Below are 14302 nucleotides of genomic sequence, written 5' to 3'. Positions count from 1 at the left end.
ACATGAACTCCATTCCAGATCTCAACGTTGTTGGAGCAGATCACTTCTACATATCCATGTTGCCAAATATCAAGCAAATTACCCCCAGCATCCAACTAATCGCACACCACATCATCTCAAGGGTACCACTAGAAGTGTATGCAGAACCCACTTTAATACTTTAATTAGGAACAAACGACCCAGTCTGGGATGCAATGATAATTGACAGGATAGTATTTTCCATCTAGTCATTTTTTTTTCCCCTCCCCTGAACAAACACAGAAACAGAAAAACCCCCACAAAGGCATCTTTAGTCTTATTTATTCTTGCTAATTAACTGTGCAGCGCTCCTTTGAATACTGGATGGCCACATTACAAGCAGCAGCCTCATGGCTTTGCCTGTAGCATCACACCTTCTGTTCCCCCGATACTCTGTGCACCAAGTCTTTTAAGAAAGCAGGAAGAGTTAAAGATGGGTTGGGACTTAAGGTGGTAAGCGACCTTTGAATCATCTCACTTATGGGCTGGCTAGAGAGGAGAAATAATACACTATGTTCCAGGAAAAACAAAGCAACCAGAAAACCATGTGTTTTCAAAAAAAGCAAAGAAAACTAGGAGGAAAAGGGTTTCTACCAAAGCTGTGAAGCTCAACACGTCCAACGAGGCCCGATTTATAAGCATACAAAGCTCTCACGCTTGCTGGTGACCTACCGATACGCTACAGGCATCGCCATCTCGTTCCGCTTGGATTTCCAAGTTCCCTAGGTGCAGAATGGCAGCAATTATCCTAAAAATGGTCGTCTGATGAGACTCCTTCACTCCTACGGGAACAATTGATAGCTGATTTTCACAACAGAAAACAAACTGCAATTTTCAGTTTATTTGAAAACGCTTGCGGTGTTTGATTTCCTTCCTGGGCTGTTGGTTTTCAGAGTTATCAGACCTCTCCCAATAAACTCACCATAAACTCTCAGTAAAGTCATCACTCAAAAATGACAGCTGAGACAGCAAGAGGAGCTCCTCATGTTATTTCTTTACCCCTAACGATTGCATCAAAGCAATTTTATCACAGATGGGTTTAATACTATTGTGAACATGCACGAAACCAAGGATGCTACTCCACAATGATCAAACGGGATCAGAGCTATAGGGGCTCTGCGGCTTTTATAGAACAAGGAGTTACTTCTCTGCGATCATAGCCCAACAGCGATATCTCCCTGACAATTGAAGCACAGCAGTTACAACCTATTGCCAGTGTCCCACAAACAGAAGAGAAAATAAAAGCTGTGCACATGATGCACAACGCCTCCAGACTGGTGCTACAGCAAGTCACCAGGGAGGTGACGTGAAGCTCTGTCTTACGGTCCCCAGTGTCTCAACAGGAGCTACGTGTTGTGGGTCTTCACTGGGGTGTAAGATGTTATTGCTTTATGTATTTTTTTCTGGCAGGCTTTTGCAGGCATTCCCAGCAGGAGCTTTGCTCAGCAGCAGCCTGCACGCAGCTTTCTTGCCAATTCTTGCATTTTTACATCCCAACTGGGTTTTTTGTGCCCCTTTTGTGTTCAGTGCTGGTGTCCTAATTATCCACCCAAGGTCTGAGACATCACCTGCTGGTTTTTGAATTATCAAGAGCTTCCCTTTCTCTCTCTCGGGACTTTTCTGTTATCAGCACAGTCAGAAATGTTTCAAGGTTACTAAAAGGAGCAATGCTCTGCTGTTACTTGGCACTCTTAATTGGAGTTAAGCCTGGCTAGGGTGGCGATTTGCAGATAAACCTGACTTCTCCTTGTTACACACAAAAAGGCAAGACTAGAAAGTGTAGTAGCAATTTCACCAGGCCCTGAACAGAAGCAGACAGAGCTGGGAAACACTGAAGGCAGAGGAACCATGTGAAGAGCAGGAAAACATCATCAAATTGGCAGTGGAGGAAGATGCCCGCACCGTGCTTCCTAGGGACCAGCAAGGAGACAGGAGGTCTCTTTGGGGGGGGCAGAGAAGGGGACCAAAGCGAGACTGCACATGGCAAGGGGATGGGGAGAGAGTTCCCTGGGGACTACAGTCCCGTGGGCAAGTTTGGAGCAACCAGTGGAGTCATATTTTTTTGAGTAGTTAACAGAAGTCACACAAGCCAGACAAGAGGAGGGTAAAGACACGACCCCGCTGTCACCCCAAAAAAAAAAAGAGATCAAGCCCATGTAAAACACAGAGAGGACAAATTTTGGGGAAACATTTGCAGTTTTAACACTTGAAATGAGTCCCCATGCTCACTGCTGGCACAGCGCAGTGGCTGTGATACGGCTGCTCAGGGGAATTTCACAGCTGGCTGCAACTGCATCACGAAACATATGAAATGCAATGGAGAGACACTGAGACTTACCGAGATTTACAAACTTGGCTTCAGATAAGTATTAATAAACTCTAGGAAAGTTTTCCCCTGCAAAAATTGTTTTTCCTTTCAAACAGTCACTGCTGCAGGGAGGCTATGGCACTGTGTAACTGCAGCGTGCACGGGTTGTTGCAGCGGCAGATTTTGCAGCTGGCCATGCAAACGTGGACTCTGCAAGCAGGGATGTACTCAGCTCCTCGGTACAATACTGTGATGGTCCGAGAAGTGACATCACCCTCAACTCAAACACAGATTGAACTGCAGAGTAATAGCTCTTTTCCTGCTTTTAAATAGGGTAAAAAAAAAAAAAAAGGGCAAGTCAAAGCTGCAGCAGAGCTTCAACGCCAGAATGGTTTATTTTGGTTTCTCTTAAATTCAGTGTCCTCTCTCCATTTCACTGTCGCTTTGCAGATAGCTGCAAGAAACACTGCAGCTTATACTAAAGAACAAGGTAAAGCCAACTAGGTCAATAGGAAGATGGATTTATACCTCTTAGTGTTACAGGAGAGCCATATAATTCAGGCAAAATACCGAAAAACGTTTGCAAGAGACTTCTGCTGGGAAGCCTCCAAGCAGAGCAACTCCTTACCAAGCAGCGTGAAGGCGTGCCTAGTTTTCTCAAAGTCATCAGCATCATCCACGCCATCGATAGACGTGTCACCTCCCTGAGAAGTGTAGAAAAAGTCTTCGGCACATGCTAGGAGAGAAGAAACAGAAGAAATGCATCAGCAAGCAGTAGCTTTCCGGAACGTGCACTGGGATGCTCCCTGTCACCCATTCTCCCCGTCCCCGAAGGGCACCCATCTCCTTTAAGCTATGGTTTACTTAGAAATGGATGAAATATAACCTTGACAAGTGACTGTAACTGCTTCTTGCAGCGATGAAACCCCTTCCCCATGCAAAGCAAGTTCAACCAGGGCAGAGCTATGGTATATTCGGGATTCGAATAGCTGCTCTACCGCACAGGTGCATATTACTTCAAATATTGAGGTTACTACTTCCAATTTTTTTTATCCTGTTTTACATACCCATGACCGATTCAGACATTTTAACACTTTTCCCACATAACACCTTAAACCTAGGGAGCAAAGGGAATGGAGAAACGCTCGCACTGCCAGCATTACACCATTTAAGCATCTATGCTTTAGCAAAATTATTTCAGGACAATGCAAAGCTAAATCCTATGGAGACCAAGAGGCATTTCAAATGCAGATACAACAAGAAGAGATCGCAGGATTTATACCCACTTCAAAAAGCTTCACATGCAATTGCCCTTCCTTAAAACAAGGGCTTATTTGAGGCCAAAACTATCAAGATATGTGCCCAGGCTGAGTCCTGGCAATGCGGGAGCAGGCTTGGCCCCGGGCAGGACTCGGGGGAGCCCAGGAGGTGGACAGCCTCCCCATCCCACCCAGAAACAGTTCTCGGCACCGGCTTCAATTTGTTTCAAACCGGGTAGGAGGGACTCGCCAAGAAAAGCTCAGAAAGATCATTAACACGCAGAAACATATTTCCCAAGTATCATGAAAAGAATGAGAAAAACAGCCTACTGTGTGTTCCACATCGGCCTGCTGGTAACCTTTAAAATCACTGCAATCTGCAATTTTTTGACTCGCATTGCCACCAGAAGGTCCCCAGCCCTCCCGCAGGCTTTTGCATTAGCTGTACTTTCAGGCTGTAAAAAAAAAATTTAATTCTTTTTGGCCCTGGGACCCGGCGGTTTCAGTAACTCTGCTCGTCGCTGGAGCATCGGGAACAAGGGGCAGAAAACGCTGATTGGGGTCAGAGAGCCGATGTCCGTCCCGGTCCCCCTAGCACAGCAGGAGGTCACGCAGCCCACGATGGAGCACATCGCATTAACAGCCTGACGTTGCTGCATGTTACCCTGCAAGATGCATCCATGCGTTCTATGCAGTGGTTGATGGGACCGGGACATAAGCCTCCAATTTTAACCATCCACATTGGAATTTGCTTCTGCCTCAAGTCATCTCTGTTCTAACCAACTCCAATATTTATATTTCAGTATCAATGATTTTAATAACCACATAAACCCTTTGATTTACTATACACAAATAAAGCATATTCTTGCTTTGCACCATTGCCCAGACATCATTAAGTTAGACACCACACTTCAAAAGGCACTGCGTTGCACACTGACTCCCATATTTTGAGTCAAGTATTTTACTTTCTAGTTTAAAATCAAGCCTTTAGGATTGCTCTGACTAAAGAGCCAACACTTACTGGTTTGCTCTGCTGGGCTCACATAAGTTTAAAAACTCTCCTAGTTTTCCAGCATTTTGCAATATAAAAGAGAGTAACAACAATTCTTTGTATGTGCAAGACCCAAAGGAGAAGCAACAGCTCCTGCTTTTGATATGGAAAAATAGACATCCTCCCCTCTGCTTAATAAAAAGGTGGATTTTTACATCAAGATACCCCTTGTTTTGTATAAGCCTTGGGAAGAAAAGGTTGATGGGTAGGTAAGGCACAGCTCCCATGAGGAGATAAGTTCGAGTTTTGACTAGTCATCTTGAGATACAGGCTAGTAAATCTGATGCAAAGTGGGTAATGAAAAAATCCCTTGAAAGAAAGAAAGGAAAATAAGGGAATTGTGTACACCTGCACTCACAGAAAACTGCCCAGCACTAGTAATTCAACAGGTCAGGGAAGAGCCTGGTTCACCCCAACAAAAACAGCTCACGGTGCCCACGTCCCCGTCCCCCAGAAGCCATCCCTGCCGAGCGCGTGAGCAGCGCCGCGTCTGCCAGCTACGAAAATGTTTCAGGGAGGTATTTTGAAGCTATTGCAAGGTGACAGTGCAGGAAACACCAAAGACACACACCTTTAATTTTGGAGAGAATCACTTCTTTTTCCGCTGTTGCATTTTACCCAAATGCACACGCACCAGGCTGTGCAGATACCTGCGCACGCTGCGATACAGCAAATGCACAAGCGCCACAGAAAAGTGCAGCTGGAGACTGACATGCACTGACAACATAAAATTTTCATTAGAAATGACCCGAGAAGGCTTCCCTCTGGGCTAGCGGCCCTGGCACCCACCAGCTCCTGCGCTGGCAGCTGTTGCCATTACACATCCTCCCTTGAGAAACTGAAGTCGAGAGCCACAGTCACAACAGCACACAGATGTCCTGGGTGATGCACCAGGAGAGCAGGCAGCTCTCAGCCTTCAGTACTACCAGTCATCACAAACACAGACGATGCTTTCAGAGCACCGTGTTGAAAAAGACTGAGATTTCCTCTGATCCACACGTTCCCAAGAAGAGAAAGGTGGTTTCACAGCCAGAGCTCTGCAATATCAACTTGTCTCCCAGACTGGCTTGAAATAATTTATTTCTGAATTTTAAGATGCCAGCGGACAACATCATTACTCAGGGTATCTTTGCAAAAATGAAGCACATAACCCAGTGACAGAAAATCTTGAAAGTGATGTGCTCTGCGGTCGTGTGAGCATGCAACGGGACCGAACACGGGCTCTTTGACAGTAGCTGGGAAGCCACTGTCAGAGGAACATCATTTTGGGACCCTTAGAGACCAAAAGGAGCCCCAGGTTCACCACAAGCCCTGACCTTCGGAGCCAGCTTTCACACTACGGCTGGTGCACAGTGATCACGCAAAACCTTCACCTCCCACCCAGGTGTCCTGGGACAGACATTAAGGTTACACCTAGACAGTCTCAGAAGTTATCTCATGCCTTAGCAAACTCATGAATGTGGTTGTCTGTTCGGTGCCACCGGGCAGAGTATGGACTACAGCTGGGTAATGCACTGAGGTTTACTGGTGAGAAGAGGACGAGTACAGCAGTGTTCCCATTTCAGCACCAGCCTGCAGTAAGTGCGGCCAATGTGCCTACGGTGACCCAAAGAGTCATTTACACAAGCCAGAATTACCCAGAAACCAAAAGCCTCTCTCTCAATCTACCACTTCACTGTAGCCACAATGGAAACCTCTGTGAGGCTCTGCAGCAGCGAGATGCTCTGCGTTGGGATCACAACCTGCCTTCCTTGCTATTTTAAATACTTAAAAGCATGTTTTAAGCCTCACTTCTCTTTTTAAGCAACGGCAAACATTCAAGATCAAAAATTAATTACACCACATCTCCGCACCCCCTGCTGCAAGTGAAAAACCTCTTATTCAGGTGTCTTACAGACGTTCTGCTGCAAATACTGGGAAAAAACCCAGCTCGGGATACATCCCAGGAGTTAAAAATATAATGGATTCAAAGGACAGAACTGCTCCTGCCAAGACTCCGGTCAGATCAATCCATGCTCAGATTTCATTTAAAAGACAGATCTTTATGCAAGTTTCATACAATATTAACACATGACCTCCCTGCATCAGCTGGCATCTACCGTGGCATGTGATTCACTGTGGTTCTGCACGCAGTTTCTACAAAATACACAGACTTCTTCCACCATGGCTAACCTCCAGCAACAGCTCCTACCCACCAGCAGCGCTTGCAGGAGCCTAACAGCACCGACCACTGCAACACAAACTGCATGCATTTTATGCAGCAAGCCGCTGCACGGCAGAGGTGACGAGGGCTGGTGTCTCATCCAAGGTACCACATCCCTGGAGATGGCATGAGCAAATTGTGCACCACTGTGCAGAAGCAGCCTTTCAAACTCATCTCCCCTTACCTCCTCCCACTGAGGAGGCACACATGACCTCATCAATGACCTGCATTTCTAACCCCACAGTGTTTTCCTGTTGCCATCAAACTCAGGCGGCAGCCATGGAGGTAGAATTACTTACTTAGCCCAAGGTCTTTGAATTCTGGAAGACTCGCTGAGGCACAAAGCTGATAGAAGATGTGGTAGTTGCGCTCGTCCTCCGCCTACAGAGAAAAATGCCGAGTTAACAGAGGTAAGAAGAGGTTACAGCAGTGCTCCCACCCTCAGCCCGGTGCCACCCTGACCCCATCCGCCTGCTTCCCACCATCAAGACCTCCTCGGTGCCACCAAGAAGATGGGGACCTTGTGACACCTGGGAAAAAGGAGCCTTGCCCTTACCAAAGTACATTGCCCATCTTGGAAAGGAAATAAATAACTTTATATTACCTTCTACACCTCATCCCTCTCTGGGATAATTGGACTAAGTTAGCTAGCAAGAACCACGTTGCAAACTGACAGCAACATTAAAAGAGGTGGCCTACACTCGTGGCTTCCCAACATTGTTTGGTTTTAGGATTTTTGTAGTTGGGTTTGTTTTGTAAGGACAAAAGTTTTGCACGTGCTTCTGAGGTAGATATCAAGCACAAACCAAGAAAGCTTGTCCTGAGCCCTGCACAAGAAACCCACGGGACGTGCCATGGCAGGCACGACAGCCTCCTCAGCCCTTCTCCTGCCTCCCATCCATCTTCAAAATTTAAGGCTATTGCCTACAATTTATTCTTCCTGGCTTTTTATGAGCTTCAGTAAAAATCTCAGCAGCTGCCCAGAGAAAGGCTTTCCATCCCTGCCCAGCAGCCAGGCCCCTCCTCAGGGCTCCAGCCTCAGGCAGATGGAGGGAACAATCAGGGGCCAACAAACAAGTCTCCCAGGTACATATTCCTCCAGAATAAGGTCACCAGGTTGGGATTATCAAGGACAACTGCAAAAGACTGAGCCTGAAAGACACGTGTGGAAGCCGTGTCCACCAGGAAAGCTACCTTTAAAGTAATTTTTTTAATCCAAAGAAAAGACCTAGACTGTTAAATTCCTGGAGCACAGCACCTCACCTGGAATACAACTCGTGATTTTTCCAACAGATACGTCCTCATGTTGGCACCAATGATGTGGTATCTTTTATCAAAGCCGATCTGAATGTATTTCCCAAAGCGACTGCTGTTGTCATTCCTTGTTGTTTTAGCATTTCCAATTGCCTGCATAAAATAAAATTAAAAATTAAATTAAAAATTAATGTTTAAAATTATTTAAAGATTTAAATTTGTAATCAGTGTTACATAAACAGTCATGGGAGGATTTGAGGAAAACCCCTTCCCAGATGCAGAAGGCAGAGCAACAACGTGACTTTAGGGAGGACTCCACTGAAAATGTGGCATCTCCAGAATTTTTATGGAAGAAAAAAACATATAAACTGAAATGAGTATTTGTACAGTAAATAGATCATCCTACATCCCAACAGCTACAGCACTCCTGTTTTGTCTTATAGGATGTCCACACCTTTGTTCACAAACAGTCAACACTGGCAGCTTTCCTGAAGGGCACGTGGGCAATGAAGCCCTGCAAGAGGGAGGGAACCAGCTGCAATCTGTCTCCAGATGTTTGCGCTTCGGTCCACGGATTTGGTGACACGGCCAGAGCCCCTCCGTGCCTCTGCAGAACCTACCTGTCACCTCCCGGGCGGGTGATGCTGCCACATGCAATGGCAGAAGGGAGAGGAGAGAATCCAGCCCACGTACAAACATCAGGGGTGCAGCACTGCAAACACGTGAATGCATCAAGCAGCCAAAGAAGCAACTCACGGTGATACAAGAACGCTGGAGAAAGTCAATATTCCCATTCATGGCTACACCAGCCTTATTTTCTACCACCATTCCCCTGTCCTGAGATGATGAGCCTCAAGCAAGCACAGCAGAAGCCATGAAAGGGAATGGACATATACAGGAAAGAGCCCTCGGGCACCTCTCAAAGGCTGGCTGCCTTTCCCAGGCTTCTCCTTGCAGACCACCTCAGCAAGCCCTGCCCCTGCCCCATCCATCCACCACCTCTGCTAGCTAATGCACCTCCTTCTCCCAAAGCCCATTTATTTACCCCTTTTACTGCAGCTCACCCATCCCCACCGCTTACAGCGCTCCCAGATCCACAGCCCCCACTTCCCACCTCCAGTCCCCTAGCACACATCCCCGACCCTACGTAAAAGCAGCAGGGCAAAGGCAGAGCACATGCTCTCCATTTCTGCCCAGAGCCCAACACCCACCCCCCAGGGAAAGAAGAGGTTCACAAACTGCTGTAGCAAACACTACAACTAGGATATTTTACAATCCAGAATTACCATCATCACCTTATCTTCAATTCCTTGTCTATAAAGTAGAGATACCTGCCCCAGGGACATACATCCCATACATCAAACACAGCGCACCTCATTGCTAAGGGCTATTTCACCACACACACATCCCTCTACTCCATCTTCACACTTTAACTTTGGGTTTTTTGCAAACCAGGCAGTTCTCTTACGGTTTTTGCGTGGGCAACATTCTCAGCAATTTCCAATAAAGACAGACAGGTTCCCTGGCCCCAGCACTTAGAAATAACATCCAGAACTGAACACAGGCAAGAAAATTAGAGCAATAAAATTATGGGGTGATATAAAAGAATAGCATGCACTATGAATTTTTCCTTAGATGCTTTTAAGTGTTCCCAGGTATTGCAGCTACATTTCACAGAGGCACAGGAGATGGGTGAGGAAAAGAGTAAACCAGTGTGAAGCCCACGCTGCGGCACATCATCACACATCCTCTGCCCGCACGGATTTTGTTACTGCTCATCTGCACCATCACTTATTTTGTCGTTCCAGCTTGCACCCCACATAGGGCAGCAAGATGCTTGACCACGTGTGCTGATGTGGGGTTGGTTTTCATCCTGGATCAGCCACCGTGTCTATTAGCCAATTTGGCCACGAGGCACTGCGGTGGGAAGCCACCCTGCAAATTAAGCCAAGCCTAAGGTTAAATGCAGGACAGCGCTATGCCCCCCTACAGCAGCACTGCTAGCTCCTGCCTTTAAAAGAAAGTCACATGTCTGAAGTGCTTAATTGACTTTAGAAAAGCCCAAATCTTGTCTTCAATGCTGACTTGGATATTTTGCAAATGAAGGCACTCTGACTCCAAAATCTGTTTGGAAAATGGGACTTAGGCACTCAGACATTTATTTTCACCATCATGGTGCAATGAAACGAAGCAGCTTTCCCTTTTTTTTATATTTGTAAACTGAAATTTTTTCTGTTAGAGCAGGGATTTCCCTATAATGGGACTTGCTATTCCCCTATATGATTGATAGGAACAGAAAATTAACAAAAATAAAACTACACCGAAATACCACAAATAGATTAAGTAATCCCTTTCTCTTCTATTTCATACCTATACAATTAAAGAAGATGATTAGGAGGTACCATGCAGTGGCAAGAGGAGGAGAAAGATGAAGACGATAAAACACCAACAGTGCCAGCAGCACCGCTCAGGCTCTCCGCTCCGGAGCCCCGATCAAAGCCCAGCTCCTGGAGCCGAGCTGGGGATGCACAGGCTCAGCTTCAAGACCATCAGACAGAGGAGTGACTGGGGTGGGCTAAATGGAGGCTATCAGCATATTTCTGTATTCTCAGACCAGCTCAGGGTTGCTGGGAGGCTGCAAATCAGGTCTGGCTCACAAGCCCCTACGGCTCTCGCTGTTTTAGTGACTTCTGGAGAGACACAGTGATGACTGCAAGCAGGACAAAGGAAATGATGCAGCTTTTACCTCCATAATTGGGCTCGACGCGAGGACTTTGGCTTCGATATTGGTCTCGCTGGCAGAACCGCCGACGGTTGCAAAGAAGCGCATGGCGTATTTGGCAGAGACCGTCTTTCCAGCACCTGACTCCCCGCTCACGATGATGGACTGGTTCTTCTCATCCCTGTTGCAGCAGAGAATAAAAGCTTTTGTAAGTTAATCCATTTTCTTGTTAATAGTTCATTCACGTCAAGCAACAATCTTCCATCTTCATGTCTCCGTCTCCCTCACCTTGTTACCTAGATTATGGATGCTGGATTTATTCTGGATTCTACCAAAGCATCCGTGAATAATACACAATTGTGATACATCTCAGCTAAAACATAAAGGACACACTGAACACCTCTAGAACATCTCCAAGGGCTGCTTGCAGAGACAGCAGGAGATGAACCCCTGCATGAAGCGCTGCTTCTTTCTTCACCCCGGGAGCACGTAGCCCAGTGTTGGGAAGCCCATTCCTTATGTGCCACAATAACAAGCCTCAGCTGCATTTGTCTGGAGAACTATTAACAGGCATTGGCTGAATATCAGCTTCTAATATTATATATTTTATTTTTCCCTCTTTCACTCTAGCATTTGAGATTTTGCTCAACAAAACATGGGCAATTAGTTGTGAAAATTGCTCGAGTAGCCTATTGCTGAGCTATTAAAACACAGATACCCAGAAAGGTTCCTCTATGCTCAAAATACATTAAAAATACTGATTTTGTGAAATCAAGCACCCTAAAATTAGGAAGTAGCAGAAGTCATCTGATTCTCTATGCAATTATACAAACACCGGTATTTTCACACATATCCCAACATTTGGTTAAAACTTTGATAACAATAATACAAAGCATGTCTCTGACATCAGACTCACACCATCTATTCATCCCCAAATCCTGCCAAATTGTATGTTACTGCTCCAAAGCGCAAAGGTACTTCTGGGACCAGCAGGTAAGAAAAAGAGGATAAAGAGTTTAAAAGCAATTCCTGGTAGACATCACTAAGTAAAGTTTGTTCAGCTCCTGAAGCTTTGCAAAACAAAGTAGTTTTTAAGAAGGACTTGCTCATTAACAGAAGGATCAGGCAGCCTTACCCTCTCTAAGCACACACTAAATTTGCTTACAAAAGGATACAGGTGTACCAGCACAGGATAACAAAATTCAAGCAAATACACACCGGACCTTTTTATCTGCACGTATGAAAATGCTTGGCAGGAGTGGGAAGCATTATCCTGGCACTGAGGGGCTGATGCAGACCCTTCTCCAGCTGTGATGGGAGCAGATGCCACTGCCCCATCCCTGGGCTGGTGCTGGGTCATGGGAGCAGCTCTGCCTATGCCGTCAGAGCTAGGGCAGACCACCAGATACCTCCAGGGTACGGGACTTTGCATGGGGAAGCGTCACCTCCTGTAGCTTTTGAGCCTTGCATGAAGCACGCGACTCATCCAAATGCCTTTTTCTACTTGTAAAATTAATCGTTCATACAAAAAAACCTTACACAAGTCATCGTGGCTATATTACAATACCCAGTTCTTCCCACCACGGGTGCGCAACACAGTACCCACTAGATACATCCCAATAATTAATCAGTTCAATGTGCTTGAGCTGCAAGGCAGAGAAAGGGCCAAGGCAGTAAGAGGAGCTCATTTTCAGAACTACATCCCTCTAGGCAAAGATCTGCCGGCACCGGGAACAAGTGCCTCTGCTGCAGTGGGATCCGCTCCCCAGGGCGTCAGTGGCACACGGCAAAGCCAGCACCTCTGCAATTTGGCCGCGGACATTGGGAAGAAGAGAGTTTTCACTGCAAGATTCAATATAAGCTCTTAAAATATCAGAGCCATTGGGGTAAACTATAAGTATTTAATTACGTGTGTTTTTAAATAAGATCAAATTCAACTTCCTGGACTCTGCCCAGCTTTCATGAATCACAGCTGAATGCAGGCACACAAAACCCTACATACAAGCACAAAAAATTTACACCTTGCAGTTCTCTTGACATCAGGAAACACCATAAAAATACATTTCAATTTAAGATACTCAGTTTAAGTTTACACCAGCGAGAGACAAGAACAGAGGCTAAATGATTGCCATATACTCTTGCACTTCCAACAAAAACACAAACACACTGCAACACCACACCATTACTTTCCTCCACTGTCAGGCACGTACATCTTAATTCCTTCTAGGCTCAAGATAATGGGTTTGGAAAACAACCTCAGTCAAGTCAAACATGTAACATTTTGGTGCAAACCACAACTTTCCAACACTTCCAGCAGGAGAGGACTGGCAAGTTAATTTCGGGCCGCATTTATATTTTTCAGGGATTGATTCATAAAGCACACCTTAACCCATCCCCTGGCCAGCTCCACCGCTCTCCTGGGCATCCACAGCAGCATGGCAAGAGGAACCTCCAACCACTCCAGCTATCAGGCAGTTAATGCCGAAATACCAGCCGCGAACCGAGCACAACCTCACCCAGGCAGCCGAAAACCCAGAGCCGGTGATCCCGGTGACTCACCCTGGGTGAGGACAGCCTGCACATCTAAGTGAGGACTTGCTAAGTCACGGCTGCGTGCCCTCCGCACGTCTTGGCAAAGCCACCGCGACTCTCCCGCAGGCGGCCAGCTGGCAGGATCCAGGCACGGGGCTGCCAACATGCCAGTCTCACACCTTTAGACTTCCATGGGTGTGCGATAAAGCTCTTTGTAGCAGGAGCCACCAGACACATGAACCCAATGGAGAAAAACCACTGCCAGCTCCAAAGTGAGGAAGGAAGACTAAGCACCGAAGAGTAGTATGCTGGATAAGCCCATAGCAGCAGTTCCCGGGACAGGTGATGGCAGTGATTTATCACTGTTTATCTCCAATTAAAGTAGGTGAGAAGTTTCACGTCTGCTTTGATCATCTTCACAGACAACCACTTGCTGAGCTCCACCCATGAATGTCCCACATTGGCCATCAGTAGGATGCAACGCATAAAAGTCATGTCAGCTACAAAAGAAGGGGCAGGCAGAGGTTTTGCAAGCATGGATGAATGGACTTATCCTTCATCAGAGGTGAGGGAGAAGCAGATGAAAGAGGCGACAACCGAGATCTCTGCCCGCAAGCGCTGGCCCTGCAAAAAGAGCTCTGCAAATACAAAGGTGGCTTGGCTTAGAGCTGCACTCGTGTAAAAGTTACTTGAGAATTATTGCCTCTTACCTTTTTCAGCGTGACAGCTACTGCCCTGCACATTTCAGGAAACATTCCCCCCTCCCCCCTTTTTTTCCTTTAAGCCAGAAGATGAAAACTACACCAGTCTGGGAGAGACTCTTCAGCTGAATGAAGCCAATAAAGCTCAAAAAAAAAGGAATTATGTATTACTTGGCATCCAGTCAGCATTCCTACAAGGTAATATTTTGTAACCTGGTTTTTTTCTATCTAAGATTCATAATTAAGACCTCTCA

At 46.2% G+C, this 14302-nt stretch overlaps 1 protein-coding gene across 1 annotated transcript in view; it reads right to left on the bottom strand.

The window, feature by feature from the left end:
- The window catches only part of LOC142074995 (unconventional myosin-Vb-like), a 116011-nt gene that overhangs the window by 82827 nt on the left and 18882 nt on the right, over window positions 1-14302 (bottom strand). Inside the window, exons 5-9 of the mRNA XM_075135989.1 lie at window positions 10840-10996; window positions 8103-8246; window positions 7139-7220; window positions 2955-3062; window positions 691-800 (exon numbers count right to left, since the gene is read on the bottom strand). Of these exons, the coding sequence (XP_074992090.1) occupies window positions 691-800; window positions 2955-3062; window positions 7139-7220; window positions 8103-8246; window positions 10840-10996 (601 nt within the window). The remainder of the gene's footprint in view (window positions 1-690; window positions 801-2954; window positions 3063-7138; window positions 7221-8102; window positions 8247-10839; window positions 10997-14302) is intronic.

This window comes from Calonectris borealis, chromosome W (assembly GCF_964195595.1).
Source record: "Calonectris borealis chromosome W, bCalBor7.hap1.2, whole genome shotgun sequence".
In the NCBI taxonomy this organism is placed as follows: domain Eukaryota; kingdom Metazoa; phylum Chordata; class Aves; order Procellariiformes; family Procellariidae; genus Calonectris; species Calonectris borealis.
Note: the sequence above shows the minus strand (reverse complement) of the source record. Positions and strands in the feature narration are given on the sequence as shown.